We start from the raw sequence: 19,640 nt of genomic DNA, 5'->3' as shown, positions 1-19,640 counted from the left end.
GCTACCCGAAACATTTGACCCAAGTTAAACAATTTAAAGGCAATGCTACCAAATACTAATTGAGTGTACATAAACTTCTGACCCACTGGGAGTGTGATGAAAGAAATAAATCATTCTCTACTATTATTCTGACATTTCACATTCTTAAAATAAAGTGGTGATCCTAACTGACAGGCTTTTTACCAGGATGAAATGTCAGGAATTGTGAAAAACTGAGTTTAAATGTATTTGGCTAAGGTGCATGTAAACTTATGACTTCAACTCTAGGTAGGGGTGTAGTGACTACGCCGTCAGGATGCTCTCGATAGTGCAGCTGTAGAACTTTTGAGGATCTGGGGACCCATAACAAATCTCAGTCTCCTGAGGGCAAAGGATGGGCTTCTTCCGACGTCTTGATAAAATAAGCAGGAAAAGGGGTCGGCGCCCCTGAGTCCACGATCAGCTCCTTTGTCTTGCTCACATTGAGGGAGAGATGGTTGTCTCTGATTACTGTTATTGGGGGGGTTGTATAGGGGAAAACAATGACCTTCCCTGTGATATTGATTTACCAACACATTGGTTCACACACAATGATGTTGGGTGTGTCTAATCCCTTTATTCCTCACTCACCGTTGTGGTCTCTATCTGCTCTGAGTCCTGTCGTGCTGGCTAGCTTCTCCTCATCTGTAGCATGACCTTTGCGATGGTCGTTGTCCTACAGACAGACAGGGTGGGACAGACGGTCAGAGACATTTTCATCCTTCTAATTGGACAGGCTCCCTTCTCGCCCTGTTGCCGTGCCAGAGCAGGCCTGACATATACCGAGGGCTGAGGTAAAGTAAAGTAGAAGACAGGGCTCTCAGAGAGAAATGTGTACGGTTACCACAGTCATGGTCAGGCACACAGAGGAAAGGTACCATAAACACTGCACTCACGCATACAGACACACACACCACAAAATGTGATACAATGACAGCGATACACACACTTTTATCTGGAGTATTCAAAATCATTCTTTTAAAAATAAGAGGTAAATAAAGTTTGCTTTCTTTATGAGTAAAGGTGTGAAGAAGAAGAGTAAAGCATTTCCTGTTTGAGAAGCTGGTAAGAACATGAACCATTACCTCCCCGCTGGTGTTCTGTAACGGAGTCTGGTTGTCCAGCTTCTTCACTTTACAGGAGTTCCTGAAGACAAAGAGCACTGAGGTCAGAGCTACTGAGACCTACCCAGATCATCACTGACCCACCGACCATGTGTGTCTGGGACATTCGCCAGACCCAAAGGTAGCAGAGTCCTATTGTCATGTGTGCTCCCTCTCCGGCCTCTAGGCCGCTGCTCGTTATGGCACACACCTGTCACCATCGTTACGCGCACCTGCGCGTCATCAGACTCACCTGAATTCCATCACTTCCCTGGTTGCCTTCCCTATATATGTCACTCCCTTTGGTTCCTTCCCCAGGTGTTATTGTGTCTGTGTCATGTCTGTGTGTTGTTTGTGGTTCTTGTTGTGTATTTAGTTGCGTTTATTTATTAAAACACTCACTCCCTGAACTTGCTCCCCGACGCACATCGTTACACCTATGATATTAGGTGAGACTGAAACCATGTTGCTTTTTCATGAGTATATAGAGAGTACAGTAGGAAGAATGGAGAGAAAGTAGTGGAGAAAGCAGACTGTAATCAGACCACATTCTGTGCTTTCTCTGTTGAGTTGCTTTGTACATATGTGCTACTAAATGAAAGCAGAAAGCAGATTAATGAAACAGGCTGTTGCCTCACCAGACTACTGCATGATTACGCGTGAACAGAGAGTATTGTAACATTTCTGTAGACTAGAGTATTGTGAGGCTCTCTCTCTCTCTGAGGTGAGATAGTGATAATGTAATAGGCTCTGAGATCGACTAGCCCTGCCTGAGAGAATCTGATGACCAAATGGTTATCTCCATGCGTCAACCTGACACAGCACTAAAGAAGTCTAGCCTGTTCTGACTGCAGTGAGTCGTGGTGTAGGAGAACATGTATGGAGGGCAGGGAGAGGGGAGACACAAAGGCTGGGGATGTGGTCAAGGTTTAGTGGCGGGCCAACAGAGACAGTACAGAATTCTGTACTTACAGCATCATACATAGTAAACAGACCTGGTCAGGAGTCCTGATGCCACACAGAAATAGACTCAGAGACAGGTGGAGGACAGAGAGACAGTGGAGTGTGGGGGAGACATGAGAGGGGTGGAGGGGGGATGATTGGTTGAGGAAGGGAGAGATAAGATCATGTGATTGTATGCTAAGTAGTCAGGCATGTGTAAGATAAGATGTCTTATGTGAGTGTTACTCACGTGATGCCCGAGCTCATCCTAGGTGACTGTCTGTCTGAGTCCGGTCTGTCCAGTTCAGGGGTCAGGCTGTTGGGGTCAGAGTTCATGTTGCCGTTGGGGTCATAGGTGATAGGAGAAAGGTCATCAACCTCGGCGGGGTCAGGGCAGTTGTGGACAGGGAGCGAGGCGGGGCGTAGGGCGCGGGGCTGGGGCAGAGGGGACGGGGAGAGACCATCTCCTTCTCCAGGTCTTGAGGTCAACCTCAGGTTCAGGTTCTGGTCTAAACCTGCTCCACTCAGAGAAGGGGAGGAGCTATTGAGGTTGTTTAGGGCATCTTGGACATCCTGTAGGGAGGCGGGATAAACATCCTGATTGGAGTTTCTGTCCAGGACGAGGCGGGGCGTCAGCTGTCCGACATCTCTAGTGAGGACTGAAGAGAGGTGGAGTTAGTATCACGCTGGAGAGAAGCAAGACAACAACCTTTCTCTAAAAGTGGCACCAATAATGATGCTATGTCAACAACAACAAAAACAACAACAGACATTTTAGCAGCAAATACATTTATTTATCTTTGTATGGTTTTCTTGTTTCAGATAATACACTACAGGAAATGCATATCTCTCTTTTCACTCGCTCTCTCTTCACCACTCTCTCTATGGCTCTTTTCTCTTTAGGATATTCTCTCTGTGGGAGCTTAGTTCCCAGTGCATCAGGGTGAAAAACATCTCTGGAATCAGACGGAGTGTCTCATCTCTAACTCCTATAGCGGCTCAAAACACAGGGAACTCTTAAAGCACTGCAGGTCAGCCTCAGTCCGTACCTAGTTAAAGGCGTGACTAGCTGAGCTGCAGCTTGTGGACTGAGCTATGTTTGAATGGCCTCTCACTTCCTGTTAGAACAATCAGAATGACTCCTAACTTCCTGCTAGAATGCTAAAAAGGATCCCTTACAATGGTCCCTGCGTCAACAAAAACCTTGTCAACAGCAAACACACACACACACACACACACACACACACACACACACACACACACACACACACACACACACACACAATGGTCCTTTCCCTAAGAGCACAGTAATGCTTTAAGTGTATGTTTATCCCAGGATCCTGCTGTGTTTACAACAGCTGACGGTGATGCTCTTAACATGCTTCTGTTCTCTGGGGTCTGGGGCTGCTCAATTCAGTCTGGGCTGACACTGCTGAGAGAGGAGAGGCTCTAGCCCAGTGTGTGTGTGTGTGTGTGTATGTGTGTGTGTTTAAGTCAGGGTTGCTGACTCATACTGCTGTACAGTGAGCTCTCTGTTATAGAGAAATCCAGCACAAAGCCCAGGAACGCAGAACAATGTAACTACAGCGCAATTCACACACACACACACACACACACACACACACACACACACACACACACTCTTGTGATAATGCTCTCTTTCTCTGTTGTGTCTGTTGTGTTGTGTTCAGCACTTACAACAGCACTCCATGATTTGTATAATCGATTACACAGTCTGTTTTGTTGATAGGTTGTTAACGAAAATCATTAGGTGATTTGGTTGTTCTATTTCTGTTGTATGTGAGATGCTATCACAGATTATCCATCATATTGACCAGATACTCTAATGGCCACTCTAACAATGAAAATAAATGTCTTAAAAAATGGAAGGCAGTCAGGAGGGGGCAAGGTAAGGTGGGACCATTCTAGCCAATGAGAAGGCAGATACGTGTGTGAACAACAGGCAAAATGGTTTCCACTAGTTACCATAGCATCAAAGTCAAAATTGGCTATATCATAAAAATTCGTAAAAACAAATGAGCTTTTTTGGTTTTAAATTAAGGTTAGGGTTAGGCATAAGGTTAGCAGTGTGGTTAAAGTTAGGTTTAAAATCACAAATAAATAGGTGGGATTTATGACTTTGTGGCTGTGGAAACTAGTGACGATATAAAATGTTTTTTCTTAAAATTGCCTGGATGTCACTTGTTCTACTTATATCAGTATACTCGTAACAACCTAAGCATTGCGAAACTTCTATTAGATCAAATAAACCCATTAAATGTTCAACAATCTCTTATTGTTAGCCAGCAGCACACCACCCTGCATCCCACTGCTGGCTTGCTTCTGGAGCTAACCAGGGTTGGTCCTGGTCAGTCCCTGGATGGGAGACTGGAGGTGGTGTTGGAGGCACCCTTTCCTCTGGTCTATAAACAAAATTATATCCTAGGGCAGTGATTGGGGACATGACCTTGTGTAGGGTGCTGGGATGTTAAACGGGTGTCCTGACTCTCTGTGGTCACTAAAGATCCCATGGCACTTATTGTAAGAGTAGGGGTGTTAACCCTGGTGTTTTGGCTAAATTCCCAATCTGACCATCATTGCCACCTGATCATCACCAGTTTACAATTGGCTTATTCATCTCCCCATAACTATTCCCCAGGTTGTTGCTATAAATGAGAATGTGTTCTCAGTCAACTTACCTGGTTAAATAAAAAAATTGTTCTCTATACAAAAACTTCTCGCTTAGTGAGTGGAAAAAGAGGAAAAATGCCACCTCCTGGAGACGACAGATCTTGGGCCCAGTTATCTCTCTCGCTTTGCCTCTTCCTCTCTGATGTTACTCGTTTAGATAAACGTCAGCCTCACCTGTTATTTTTTTTTTATTCATTTGGCAAACGAGGATGGCTGAAAGTATTTCTACAATATCCCTACCTCCACCGGAGCAGTTCTTTCCTCACACGGGTGAACCAACAATCCCATGGGACAGACGGAAGTCGTCGTTTGTGACGTACATGCTAGCTATCGGACTGTGGTTAGCCCTGAGAGGAAAAGAGCAATTTTTATTCACTGTCTCGGTGCCGAGGACTTGCGCATCTTCCAAACGCTCAGGGAAGCGTACACATATGATGCAGCTGTTGAACTTTTGGATGGACATTTTGCAAAGAGTGTGCTTCTGAAGAGGCTGCATTTTCGACAGCGAGCATGTGAGTCAGTGACACAGTACGTCGCTGATCTTAAAGAGCTAGCACAGTCATGTCAGTTTGGATATCTTCGAGATTAAATTATCAGGGACCAGTTAATTGAGCAAACCTCATGTTCACTCGTGCGGGAGAAGCTTCTTCTACAGCAAAAGCTGTAGCCATAGCTTCTCAAGTGGGATCAGCAGCTCACTGTGCAACTAAGATCTGTGAGGCACAAACACATGCTTCCAGTGTTTTTCAAGTTGTGCAGTAAGCAAGCCCCACAGACACACCCTTTCCTGTCACTCGCCTGGTTGGCTCAAACCCAGCTGGATCACACCCCACAGACATGCCCCCTCCTGTCGTTCACGCAGTTGTCTCAAACTGGTCTGGGTCATGCCCCACAGCCACACCCCCTCCTGTCACTTGCACTGTTGGCTCAAACCCGACTGGGTTTTCCGCTTGTACTGTATACCCGGGTGACTCCTGCGTTCCTCTCGTGCTAGACACAGGAGCAAAAGTGTCGCTCCTCAGCATGGCCACCTATGAGCAGTTCATGTCTCACCTGCCCCTCCAGCCGCCCAGCTTTAGCCTGTACGGATATGGACGCTCAGTGATTGATGTCATCGGCTTTATACACTCACCTGTGCAGTATGGCAACAAGGCCCTCACTCAGTTCCCCTTCCACATCACACAGCAGGGCACTAATATCTTAGATCTGGACCTGTTCACCAGCCTGGGGTTCTCTCTGTTGAACAAAAGTGGCGCAACAATCCTGCACGTTGCCTCCCCATGGCCTACCGTCTTCAACGGCGTAGGTGCCTTGACAGCGTTCACACATAAGCCCCTCCTCGGCCCTATGGTGACTCCAGTCATTCAGCCTCTACGCCATATCCCGCTGGCTTTACGCCAGGAGGTCACTAAGGATCTACACAAGCAGCTGGAGGATGGATTCATCTAGCCGGTGGATGCCTTCCCATGGGTGTCCAACTTGGTTAACACAGTTGTGTCAAACTGTGCACTGACTACCAGGCCACACAGCCTTGATGTCTATCTCTGGGTCGGGACACAAGCTCCTCCGCATGTACCGCCGGTCAGACCAATTCCAGCAGTATAACTTTAAGCTGCAGTTCACGCCGGACAGGGACAATGTGTTGTCCGACCTCCTTTCGCGCTCAGTTCCTCCAGACTCCACCTGTTTCCAGGTTGACTCAGATGAGGACCTCATCCAGCTCCTACGCTCACCTCCCAAGACACTGTTCTGCACATTGAGCTGACCCAATAATCAACCAACAACCCCTTCTTCACGACCTTGCGGGAATACGTAGCCAAAGGCTGGCCGGCACAGTGCCCATCGGAACCAACAATATGCCAGGTTCAAACATGAGCTGTCATTCTGGAATGAGACGTCTGGCCTGTGGAAACTGCACCAGCATACCAAGCAGCCTCAGAGGACGAGTGTTGGCCATGGCTCATGAGGGCCACCTTGCTGAAGCAGTGCTGCTGGGATCTGGTGTAGTGGCCAGGCATCGGTCCTGATATTGAAGGAGTAGTATGTGACTGTGCTCCATGTCTTCTCTGTAGAAAGACAGGACATCCGCCACTACCACTGCAACCACTGGCCTGGACCTCCCGTCCATGGCAACATATCCAACTGGACATCTGCAGTGAACTCTACAATGTGCCACATCACCAACACTTCCTGGTGGTTGAGTATGACCTACATTCAAAATGGTCAGAGGTCACACCCATGAGTTCTGTCACATCAGGGGCCATCATAAACTTCCTGGATATGCTCTTTGCTCGCTGGAGACAGCCTGCAATTCTGACCATGGACAATGACCCTTGGCTGGTCTCGGCTGAGTTCAGCTCTTACATCCAAAGCAAGGGGATCAAGCACATCAGAACAGCCTACCCACCACCCCCGGGTCAACAGGGGGCGGGTGGAGAGGTTCAATCAGAGGTCACCTAGCTCACGGTTGCTCCTTCACTGACTCCTTTTTGCAAACTCTGCTGCACTACAGAGCTGCTCACCACTCCACCACCAGAGTCTCTCCTGCCAAGCTGATGCTAGGATGTGAACTAGAGCTGCCCTTACACAGGCTCCGTCCCTCAGCCTCGACAGTCAAAGCAGCAGTGCATAGCCAACAGCGTAAAAGTCAGGAGCGCTACAACAAAAGAAAGAGAGCACGGCTTCCTGGAATCCAAGTGAGGGATTGGGTCAGGGTGCAACGACCACAGCACGCAGACAAGCTCTGCACCTTCTGGTCAACACCGTGTCAAGTTCAACGTCAACTGGACCCAGCAATGTTTCAACTGCCTGACGGCTCTCGCTGGCAGCCGACTGATGAAGGTGCCACCTCCTGCACGTCCCCACTCTGCCATTGATGCCACTCTGAGTAGTTCACTTCCGGTGTCACACGCTCCCTTGGCCCCACCTGAAGTACAAGTGCCAGTCCCACGGGCACCTGTTGTTGTCACTGCAGCAGCCGTCCTGCGACCTGTAAGGGTGTGCTCCCGCCCTGCTCACCTTCAAGACTTTATCACCTCCTTTCATGCCTAGTTTAAAGGACGGGGAGTGTTGTGTTCAGCACAGATTAGCATCCATTCATGATTCCTATCATCGATTGCATAGTCAGTTTTGTTGATATGTTATCGAGAATCACTAGGTGATTTGGTTATTCTATTTCCCTTGTATGTGAGACGCTACTCGTTTAGATAAACGTCTGCCTCAACTAAGAACAAGTGTTTGTTTTCAACATAACTAGATCATCTTTCAATTGTCTTTTCTCAGAGATATGAATAAGATGTTACAGTCAAATTAGCCCTCTGTGGATGTGTAGTATGGAGTGATCATGACAATCCCGTATGTCTACTGTGTGAACAGGAGAGGAAACCTTCCCTAACCCCAACTCTAACCAGAATCATCTGGGAGTAGAGCAGGACAACCTTGCCCCTGGCCTTTAGGCCTCACCCTGTAGCCTAGCAACCGATAAATAACAGCCGCTACACAGTTTAACAGGGTAACACACTGACCAGAGAGAGAGAGAGAGAGAGAGAGAGAGAGATGCGAGGGGGAAATGGGAGGGTCTATTTGATTTCTCTAAACAATCAAGCACAATAACAAGAAAGGCCTTCAATTCTTCAGAAACCCTAAATTCCAACTCTGCTCAGACATCTAACCCAGTCAATAGACTATGTACATCTAATATCTAGTATTGTGTTGTTGTTACTGTGTAGTTTCTCCCTTCGGTGCTGTAATCGAGTAGACTACTCTTATTCCTCCAGACTGAATTATTTCTCAGTCAATGTTTCATTTATGTCAGTAACCCAGAAATACACAGGCAGGCAGCATGTGACTGGCTGCTGTTCTATAAGAGGAGGGGTCGTTATTGTCTACAGAGACAAAGGAGGTTCAGTACATTACGATCATAGAATCCCATCTTCTAAATTGCATTGTGTCCAGATCTAGGATTATGAATCGCAAACAATTGAACTAATCCAGTCCAAGACGCCACAGAGCAGTTTAACATTTTAATAGGATAACATTGTTAGGCTGTAAAACTCTACAATGGTCGACAACACATGATCTGTGTGTTCTGTTGGTTTGGGATGTCAGCGGTGTGCGTGCGTATGTGTGTGTTGGAGGGGCACACTTCTTAAGTCAGTCTTTATTGGTGAAGAAGCACCTGTACTTCAGGTCTCTGTGGCTTTACAGAGTGATGCTAGTGTAGCTTGCATCTGCCATCCACTACTCCTGTCTGCCATCCACTACTCCTGTCTCATTGTTCCTACTAACACACAGGTATCTCACCTGTGTGGGCAGAGTTATCCAGCTGGGTCAGGTCATTCAGCAGACCAGGAGACTCCGCCTCTGGGGTCTCAAAGTTCCCTTCTGAGTCCGAACTAGAGAGAGATAGAGAGAGAGAGAGACAGGGAGACATGGAGACAGGAAGAGAGAGAGAGAGAGAGAGAGATGGAGAAATTGATTACAAGTTTATATAGCACCTCCATGGTTCCAGAGTTGTGCTTGTGTGCAAGACTGAGCCAGACTAAAGCCAGAGCAGACACAAAACACCCAGATCTGTAACACACTGATCTGCTGCTACATGTTCAAAGGGAACTTCTCCTGGTTGTCTAGAAGGGGAACTTTCAGGCCAGTGGCTCGCTAATGGCTCCTTCAACAGCCGTCAAAGGAGTTTATAAGAAGTGTCACTGTAAGAGAAGCAAAGGGGGAGGAAAGGGAAAGAGGGGAAGAAGGGAGGAGGGGAGCTTAACCCTGCCTGGCCACCTGCATCCACTAGCCTCCTCATCCTGCCCACGTGTCCCCAATACAAGGACAGACTGTGTTTCAGTTTCTCTCTCCCTCTCTCTCTCGCTCTCTCTCTCGTAACACACACACACACACACACACACACACACACACACACACACACACACACACACACACACACACACACACACACACACACACACACAGTCTTAGGGTCTCCCAGATGCCCGGCCCAGATTTATTTCCACGCTGTGCTCCAGTGTGTGTTTGTGTTCCCATGCACCTAAATGCACATCAAACTGTCCACACACTAATGAAAAACAGCTCAGGAGAACAAAGACACAGGCTCCCAGAATACAGACAGCTCTCTCTCTCTCTCTCCCACACACACACACACACACACACACATCACATCTAAAATATACAGAGATCATCCTTAAAAAGACACACACACACACACACCTACTCACAAACACACACACACACACAGACAAAGCAGAGCAAAACAATCAGAAATAAAGTCCCAGTGATGACCTCTACACGGCGATCTTGGACAGTTACTTGGAAACTAGAAACTAGCACAAAAAATCCCACATCTTTAGAAAACTCAACCAACCTTCTCCCAAACTTCCCAAACCTGCCGCCATCCCTTTCCTGCCCTTCTCTCACACAGACACACATGAAGGAAGACATATTCTCCTAAGTATCTGTGGTCCACAGGAGGTTGCTGATGGGAGGATGGCTCATAATAATGGTTAGAATGGAGTAATGGTAAGTGCCTGGGTGTGTAATGGAGTAAAAGCCTGGGTGTGTGTGTGGTCGCCTGGCCGACTCTGCTTTTAGACATGACAATGTCATCTAGTCACTGTTATACGATGGAATTAATGGACAAGAGACCATATCACAACAACATCATATCTGCTTCCTCTCTCTCTCTCTCTCTCTCTCTCTCTCTCTCTCTCTCTCTCTCTCTCTCTCTGTATGATTAATAACAGCAAATTCCCCCAAGTCATCCTGACAGGTGGATCCAGACACACTCAGACTGCTGCCATCCACCATGCACAGTGATCTCTCAGCACAATCTCTCTTTATCTCTCTCCCTCTCTCACATGTGCCATACAGGCATCAGGCATCACACACACATGCGCACCAACGCACTCACTCACTCGCTCGCTCACTCACTCACTCACTCACTCACTCACTCACTCACTCACTCACTCACTCACTCACACACACACGCACACACACGCACATGCACACACACACACCTGTAGCCCACTTACTTTTCTCCATCATTGGTTCCGGGCGCTCTCTCCTCCCCCTCATCCTCCCCTCCCCCCGTACAGCTGACCAAGTCCATTTGGCCCATTGGACCGGAGACAGCAAAGACCCCCAGGACATCTCTACAGAGACACACCAGCTCCTCTATACAGTATACAACCCTCTGGATCTGGTTGCACCCCACTGGGTCTGATGATACTCCTAGTTGTAATGGTCTGGTCCCTTACAGGTTCTACAGTTCCACTCTCGGTTCTGTTACTCCCACACAGTCGGGTTCTCCTCTGGCTCTAGATTGAACTCCTCTCTTAGTTCTGCTGCTCCTCTGTGCATAAGCAACAACACACCAGAGGAGAGGAGAAGAGAGGAGGAGTGACTCACCACAGAGTCTGTTTACTTGTATCTCTCTCTCTCTCTCTCTCTCTCTCTCTCTCTCTCTCTCTCTCTCTCGGAGCTGATCCGTGTGTTCTCTCTTTCTCTTTTTGAAAGGATGTTGATTTTTTGGCATCTCTTGTTTCTCTCTTCACTTCCTGCTTTTGCTTTCGTTTCCCAGACTGCTCTTCTGCATTTTTGATCCCGGATACAAACCGTGACAAGAGGTTGACAGAGCTGAGATGACGCTGTTGGTTTCTTACTGTTAGATCACAGATTACTGTAGCATCAGTAGCCTCTTCTCCCTCAGCCTCTCTCTCTCTCCATCCTCCGCTTCGACTCTGAATGCCAGAGCAGTGATCAGCTGGCTGCCAGACTGCTCCCTCCTCCCTCCTTCTTCCTCTCTCTCTCTCTCTCTCTCTCTCTCCCTCCCTCCCTCGCTCTCTCTCACTCGCACCCAAAAAGAGTTTGCCTAGCCCTCCACCCTCCCCCTACCCCAACTCTCTTTCAGGCTGCTCTATTGTGATAGAGGAGAGTCTCAAGGCGTGTTGTGAGAGGAGGGAGAAGAGAGGGAGGGCAGAGGGAGGGTAGAGGTAGGTAGGGGGTTAGCGGGAGGGAGGGGGGATAGAGAAGTAAGGGTGAAAGTTTCCTGTTTCAAAAGAGCTGTTGTCTGAGAGTCGTCTGACTGTTTACACCGAGTGGTAGATCACTAGTGTCCAGGAGTGAGGGAGAGAGGGAGGAAGAGGGGACAGGAGGAGGAGGAGGACACCTAACACAGCTAACACAACAAGTAGTACACGTTTCTGTCAGACCTGACCAGAGGATAGGAGATCAAGAGACTGACAGATAGAAAGAGGTGTGTGCAGAGGATCAGAGTGAATCAGGCTGGGTGGACAGACAGAAACTGAGATGCACCCTATCTAGTCTATCTATTTCGACAAGAATAACAACATTTAGTTTGCTATTGGGCTGTATCTGTTCCACTGACTCTTCTGTCCTCTGTCACACAGTCTAATACATCTGTTACATCAAAACAAATCAAACGTGAACATTTAGTTCCTCCTATGACTATACAACCATCCTCCAGAGCTCTTCTTACTCCTCTCTATGGAACGTGCCGGTAACTGTGCGACCATGGCAGGCTGTGGTTAGTCAACCATGTGGAAACTCTCTCTTTCCCATCTCTGCAGACACACACACACGCACACACACACACACACACACACAAAAGTGCGCACGTACAACCACACGCCTGGAGGCTGTTCATGATGGCTTACATAACTTCCAAAACGCACACACAGACACACTCTCACACTGACACACAGCACTGAGTACCACATGCACTGACACAACTCTGATTAACATGCATCCCACTCATGCTCGCACACACACACGCACATGCACGCGCACGCGTACACACACACACACACACGCACACACACACACACACACACACACACACACACACACACACACACACACACACACACACACACACACACACACACTAACTAGGCCAAGCCAAATGAGATGTGTTGTATGAGAAACATCAACCATGACTAATCTAATATCCATTTGCTTCTGTGGAGGAGAGGAACGAGGTATGGATAAAGAGAGGTGACAGAGGAAATAGTCTCTCATCTCCTCTTTTATTTTCCCTTTACTCTGCTCTCTTCTGCTCAGACGTGATCAGCAAGCTGGAGAACCCACAAAGACACACAGAGGGTACCCTGTCTCTTCCTCTCTGTCACTCTTTCTTCTCTCTCTCTCTCTCTCTCTCTCTCTCTCTCTCTCTCTCTCTCTCTCTCTCTCAGACTGAACCCCATTTAGCACAGCTCTCTGTAACCCTTTGACAGAGAGAGAGAGGGAAGGCAGAAGAGAAAGTGAGTGAGTGTGTATATATTTTGTTAGGATTTATCTGTTGTCAGCTGTCAGGGATGCCTGGCATTGCTTTCCCTCCCTTCTCTATTGTCTGTAGCAGACAGGACAGACCTGTTAGGGAAGCTGTTTGTCCTTATCACCTCTCGCTACACCTGTATAGAGTAGGGTCCACCCACATTAGCCTGGTAAACTAGCCAGACCCATACCCTCACATTTAGTTTCAGAATGTGAGCTATCGTGAGATCAGGCTGCTTTCACGAGGCTGCACCCACACTATAGTTGGGGTAAACAGCCCACCTCAAACACAAGCACACATGTACGCACTCACACACAAACACAGGAAGGTCTTAGCCACCTTGACTCACGGGCTGGAAAATGTGCAGAGGAGAGGAAAGAGAGGGAGATGAAGAGAAAGAGAGACTAATCAGGTCTTATGTAACTCTTTTCCTTGGACCCAGAAATAGCTCAGCACACATGGAACACTGGCGAAGCCACAGACACACAGCCATGCTCTAGTCTCGAACCCATGCAGTCGGGAACACACTGAGACTTCTAGAACCACACCAAAGATCTCACTCCAGGAGCTTAAGTGGAACAGAGGCGGTTTCTGAAGAGTAAATAAGGATATTATCATTTCTAACAGACACACAGGCCCAGTCACATTTGTGACTATAGACGACTTCAGCTTCCCTGAGTAAAGACAGAGGGTCACATTCCCGGTGTCTGGAATCTTTGTCTCCATCTGAACCCTGACCCCATTCTAACCCAGACCACTGTGTGTGTGTGTGTGTGTGTGTGTGTGTGTGTGTGTGTGTGTGTGTGTGTGTGTGTGTGTGTGTGTGTGTGTGTGTGTGTGTGTGTGTGTGTGTGTGTGTGTGTGTGTGTGTGTGTGTGTGTGTGTGTGTGCGTGCGTGCGTGCGCGTGCGTGCGGCGTGTGTGTTTGTGTGTATGCATGTGTCTATGTTGTGAGTGTACATGCAGGCAGCCTAACCTATCATCCTTTTCATTAAATTAAGAATTGACTGGAAGTCACAGATGTGTGTGTGTGTGGTTAGGAGCTAAATATAACCAGTATAAACATTTATAGTAGCCACGTCGCCACATGAGGAGTGGTGTGATACCGTATGAGATAACTGAGCACGCTGGAACACACATATGTGGATTACCAAAAGCATTCCTCCAATGATTCTGAATAATGATCTGAACAGTAAGTTCATCTTTCCTATAATAACATGGCTGCCTGGTGAAGCTGTGGGACTGAGACAAAAACAGGCTCAACAGTCCCATCTGGTGGTAAACAGAAGTCAACACATCTCTCTGTCCCTACTGGGAAAGTACATACTGTACTGTAATGTAGTGGTGAACCGCAGTATTGGTTTAGTTGAGTTTATTAGGATCAGCGTTAGCTACTGCACATGCAGCAGTTGCTCTTCCTGGGGTTCACATAAAATGTACAAATACATGACAAAGTACAGAACAGTTATAGACAAGAACAACATAAGACATTACATTAAATTCAAAATACAAACAAAATAAGTGTTATATATAGAAGAGACACCAAGAGACAACAAAAATACTATTTACACACTATTCAGATACACATATTCATATTCTGATAAACAGTACATATAAATGAGATATTTTGAAATGTTTATAGAAAGAGGAGAGGTGCTGTGATACTAATTATGTTTTTCATCTGTTTTTAAAGCTAAACTTGCATTAAATCTGTTTTAGGTTTGGGTACTGTGAAGAAACACATAGTGGAGTGTCTGGTGGGGTATGCATGTCTGTTTGAAGTGTATACAAATAGATTATACAAGTGGTCAGACATTTTCAACACAAACGTTTCTTAAAAAGACTAGAAGAGAAGTAGTCCATTTCTCCTCAACCCTCAACCATGAAAGACTATCATGCATGTTGTTGATGTTAGTTCTGTGTGTGCAGTTAAGGGCAAGGCGGGCTGCTTTATTTTGAGCCAGCTGCCGCTTTTCTAGGTCTTTCTTTGCTGCACCTGACCATATTACCAGACGGTAATCGAGATGGGACAAGATCAGAGCCTGAATTATATTGATGAATCAGTCCCCTCTAGTCTACGGCCATACATACCTACACCCTTAGCCTCGTTCAGCACCGTAACAGTTTCATTCAAGGTTTTATCACAAACCACAACACTCAAACTGTCCATGTAAACTGATGGTGTATACACGCTTCTCAGCCTTGTGCAGGAAAGAGAGCTCCACCTTGTGGCGATCAGTGGTCTCTGACCTGGTCCAGTCTCTCTCACTGTCAAACTGGAGGCTCGTGTTGACTGGGATCCTCAGGCAGGCAGGAACACACAGAAACAAGAGAGAAACACTGCTTAGAGTGCTGAGTACACTCACCCTCTCAGTCTCTCTTGGTCTCTCTTAGTCCCTGAGTCTCTCTGTCTCTCTCGGGCAGTAAAAGCCATGTTTGAATACAGTTCTACAACTCTGTACTGAATGGAGTAATGCTTTAGCCTAGTTTCTCCCATGCTTTTGTGTGTGCGTGCATGTGTAGAGCATCATCATGACAAGTGTTTAAATTAAACAGAGGAGAAGTGTAGTACAGTGCCGGTCGGCACGGTCACAGTAACCAGGCCAGCTGACATTACAGCATCATCTGGGGATGTAGTCTGAAGTGCATTACATCATCTTGTACTGCTACAACAGACCTTGTAATTGTGCTAGCTGAGATTGAGAGAGAGAGGGGGATGAGGAGAGAGAGGGATATGAGTTGGATAGATAAGTGCAGATAATGCTACAATAAGACCTTTGATGGTGAATTTGGGAAGTGTGACTGAGATAGTTTGCCTATATAACTAACAACCGAAGACTTGGATGTTGATTAAGGCAGCCCTCCGTACCTCTCTGATTCAGAGGGGTTGGGTTAAAAGCGGAAGACACATTTCAGTTGAAAGCATTCAGTTTAACAACTGACTAGGTATCCCACCTTTCCTTTCCCTTAAAATGGTATCTGCATATTTAATCTAAGCCCAATTTGGGGCTGCAGGTAGCCTGGCGGGTAGGAGCGTTGGGCCAATAAATGAAAGGTTGCTGAATCGAATCCCCGCGCTGACAAGGTACAAATCTGTTGTTCTGCCCCTGAGCAAGGCAGTTAACCCACTGTTCCCTGAGTGCTGATTACGTGGATGTTGATTAAGGCAGCCCCCAGCACCTCTCTGATTCAGAGGGGTTGGGTTAAATGCAGAAGACACATTTCAGTTGAACGCATTCAGTTGTACAACTGACTAGGCAAACCCCTTTCCATTTGTACTAATCAGAGCGGAAAACAGACACACAAATTATAGATGAGAGGACCAGTAGAACCTTTACTACATGGAGGTCTAGAGATGTTATGTTGGGATATGTGAAATCAAATCAAATATGTTGTGTTCAATGTAGGCCTACAGGTAACTGCCAAAATAAAGGAAACAAAAACATAAAGTGTCTTAATAGTGTGCTGGGCCACCCTACTCTACAAGTGTCTGGAACTCTATTGTAGAAATGCGACAGCATTCTTCAACAAGATATTACATCATTTGGTGTTATGTTGATGGTGGTGGAAAATGCTGCCTCAGTTACTGCTCCAACTGGGAATTTTTATACATGACCCTAAGCATGATGGGATGCTAATTGCTTAATTAACTCAGGAAACACACCTGTGTGGAAGCACCTGCTTTCAATATATTTTGTATCACTCATTTACTCAAGTGTTTCCTTTACCTGTATGATGGAATATTTTAGAATATATTGGGTCTTTCCACCTCAAAAAGCACACGAAAGAGAATTTCGACACTCACCGTCTCAGATTATTCTAAAATCGTTTCTGTAGTTAGTAACAGATATGATTAGCATTCCTGAAATATTGAAATATAATTTTATCTCTGAGAAATTCTGCTAATTAATTGCATGCAAATGTACCATTTTAATTTATATGATTCAGATAATATTCAATAAATATAGTACTTGTCACGTCCTGACCAGTAAAAGGGGTTATTTGTCATTGTAGTTTGGTCAGGGCGTGGCAGGGGGTGTTTGTTTTGTGTGTTTCGGTGTTTTTGGTTTAGGTTCTATGTTTTCAATTTCTATGTTTATATCTAGGTTTCTATTTCTATGTTGGGTTTTTGACAATGACCTCCAATTAGAGGCAGCTGGTTGTCGTTGTCTCTAATTGGAGGCCATATTTAGTTGTGTTTGTTTCACTTGTGTTTTGTGGGTGGTTATTTTCTGTATAGCCTGGGAGCCTTATGGAACTGTTTTTCGTCGTTTGTTTAGTTTGTTTAAGTGTTTTCTTTAAATAAATTAAGAAGATGAGCACTTTACCCGCTGCGCCTTGGTCCAATCCTTATGACGCCCATGACAGAACCACCCACCAAACAAGGACCAAGCAGCGGGGATTGGAGCACCGAGGAGAAGGATGGACGTGGGAGGCAGAACGACGTTTCTGGGAGAGAAAATTAAGGGAGCTACATGAAGCAGAGAGGCATCCCCCCCAAAAAATTGGGGGGGGGCACATGGGGAGTCAGAGTGGAGACCTGAGCCAACTCCCCGTGCTTATTATGGGGAGCGATGGATCAAGCAAGTACCTTGTTACGCAGAAATGCGCACGGTGTTGCCCATACGCACGCACAGTCCGGTACGGCCAGTAAGGGCTCCGCAGCGTTGCCGGGCGAGAGTTGGCCGGCAACCAGGAAGAAGTGTGCCGGCACAATGGATCTGGTCTCCAGTGCGTCTCCTCGGCCCAGTTTACCTTGCGCCTGCTCTACGCACGGCAGCCCTCATTCCCCAGCACAGCCCAGTTCGCCCTGTGCCAGCGCTCCGCCTGTGCCGGGCTACAGTGACCATCCAGCCAGGACGGGTTGTGCAGGCCGCTCCAGACCTCCAGTGCGTCTCCACGGCCCAGTGTGCCCCATGCCCGCTTTGCGCACCCAATCTCCTGTAAGTCTCCCCAGTCTGGGGAGACCGGTCCCAGCTCCACGCAGGAGGCCTCCAGCGACGCTCCTCAGCCCTGAGCCTCCAGCGACGCTCCTCAGCCCTGAGCCTCCAGCGACGCTCCTGAGCCTCCAGCGACGCTCCTCAGCCCTGAGCCTCCAGCGACGCTCCTCAGCCCTGAGCCTCCAGCGACGCTCCCCAGCCCTGAGCCTCCAGCGACGCTCCCCAGCCCGGAGCCTCCAGCGACGCTCCCCAGCCCGGAGCCTCCAGCGACGCTCCCCAGCGACGCTGCCCAGCCCGGAGCCTCCAGCGACGCCTCTCAGCCCGGAGCCTTCAGCGACGCCTCTCAGCCCGGAGTCTCCAGCGACGCCTTTCATCGTTTGTTTATTTTGTTTAAGTGTTTTCTTTAAATAAATGAAGAAGATGAGCACTTTACCCGCTGCGCCTTGGTCCAATCCTTACGACGCCCATGACAGTACCTAACACCCGATTTGGACCAAACTTCTTCCAACCTATAAGTAAGACATGAGGAATCCCAAAAAAATCTAACGCCACCCACAAACCCCCCACAACCCACGCCAATCCCACCCAAACAACCAATATACAGTATGACAAGTAGTTTGAAGCTACCCTGAGCCTGACTGCTGTCTTGCATCTTTGCCCCACCTATCTGGATTACTGACTCCTGCCTGCCCTTGACCTGTCTTTACCTGCCCCTGTTGGATTAATAAACTGTTGTTACTTCAATGTTGTCTGCATCTGGGTCTTACCTTGAAACGTGATACTGTATACTGGTTGTTCGGGTGGGATTGGCATGGGGTGTGGGGAGGTCTTTGCGTGGCTTTTTACTCATTGGTAGGAAGAGGTTTGGTCTAAATCGGATGTCCGGCTCTATATTTATTGAATATTATCTGAATCTATATATAAATTAAGATGTCAAATTTGGGTGCAATCAATTATCTTAATTTCTCAGATATCAAATCAAATTTCGACCAAATAATGTTTCAGGAATGCCAATAATACCTGTTTCTAACTACAGAAACAATTTCAGAATGGCTTACCAAGAAAAACTTCCAAAAATACTAATTTGAGGTAAAAAGGAGTTGGAGCACTCAACCAAAAAAGGTAGAGATTGATTTCTTATTGCTCACTTTAATCCATTGTACAGGATGTGAACAGGTGACTGACGTTTTAAGGTAAAACTGATCTCTTCCTCAGAGTGACCTGACCATTGGACATAACTCCTATTTATAGCCTAGTGGCCAATTGAGACACAACAATATAAAAAAGTTATAATTATATTATGTTTCAAGGTAAATGGAAAATTATTGCATAAACTGATAAGAGAAATTGTGTGTCTCGTTAATCAGTAGTCCTTGTTAAAATAAAAAATATAAAATCAATCCCTATCCCATAGGTGATATTTGGGTGTCTGTGAATCTGGAGACAAAGAGATCCAAAAAATCAAGGCAGCAACAAGTTTTTCTTGGTAAGCCATTCTTGTGATTTTGTCATTATTGTTGAGCACCCCTCCTTTTTCTTTGTTTGCTGAAGCACGAAAGCCCACCTGAACTCATGATTAAAAACTATATGCCAATCCCTCAGCCATAGTAATAACAGGCAATGCCTGCTCTGCTCTGTT

The 19,640-nt window shown here is 46.8% G+C and overlaps 1 protein-coding gene across 8 annotated transcripts in view; it reads right to left on the bottom strand.

The window, feature by feature from the left end:
- Positions 1–19,640, bottom strand: part of LOC106585006 (transforming acidic coiled-coil-containing protein 1) — a 38,678-nt gene that overhangs the window by 10,669 nt on the left and 8,369 nt on the right. Inside the window, exons 1-5 of one of the 8 annotated variants that reach the window (XM_045707055.1) lie at positions 10,799–11,684; positions 9,057–9,148; positions 2,314–2,722; positions 1,104–1,164; positions 610–694 (exon numbers count right to left, since the gene is read on the bottom strand). In XM_045707055.1, coding sequence (XP_045563011.1) covers positions 610–694; positions 1,104–1,164; positions 2,314–2,722; positions 9,057–9,148; positions 10,799–10,884 — 733 coding nt within the window. In that variant the 5' untranslated portion in view covers positions 10,885–11,684. Of the gene's footprint in view, positions 1–609; positions 695–1,103; positions 1,302–2,313; positions 2,723–9,056; positions 9,149–10,798; positions 11,685–19,640 lie in introns of those variants that run through there. The other 7 variants (XM_045707058.1, XM_045707056.1, XM_045707057.1 and 4 more) reach the window with 7 other exon arrangements.

This window comes from Salmo salar, chromosome ssa24 (genome assembly GCF_905237065.1).
Source record: "Salmo salar chromosome ssa24, Ssal_v3.1, whole genome shotgun sequence".
NCBI classification, from domain to species: domain Eukaryota; kingdom Metazoa; phylum Chordata; class Actinopteri; order Salmoniformes; family Salmonidae; genus Salmo; species Salmo salar.
Note: the sequence above shows the minus strand (reverse complement) of the source record. Positions and strands in the feature narration are given on the sequence as shown.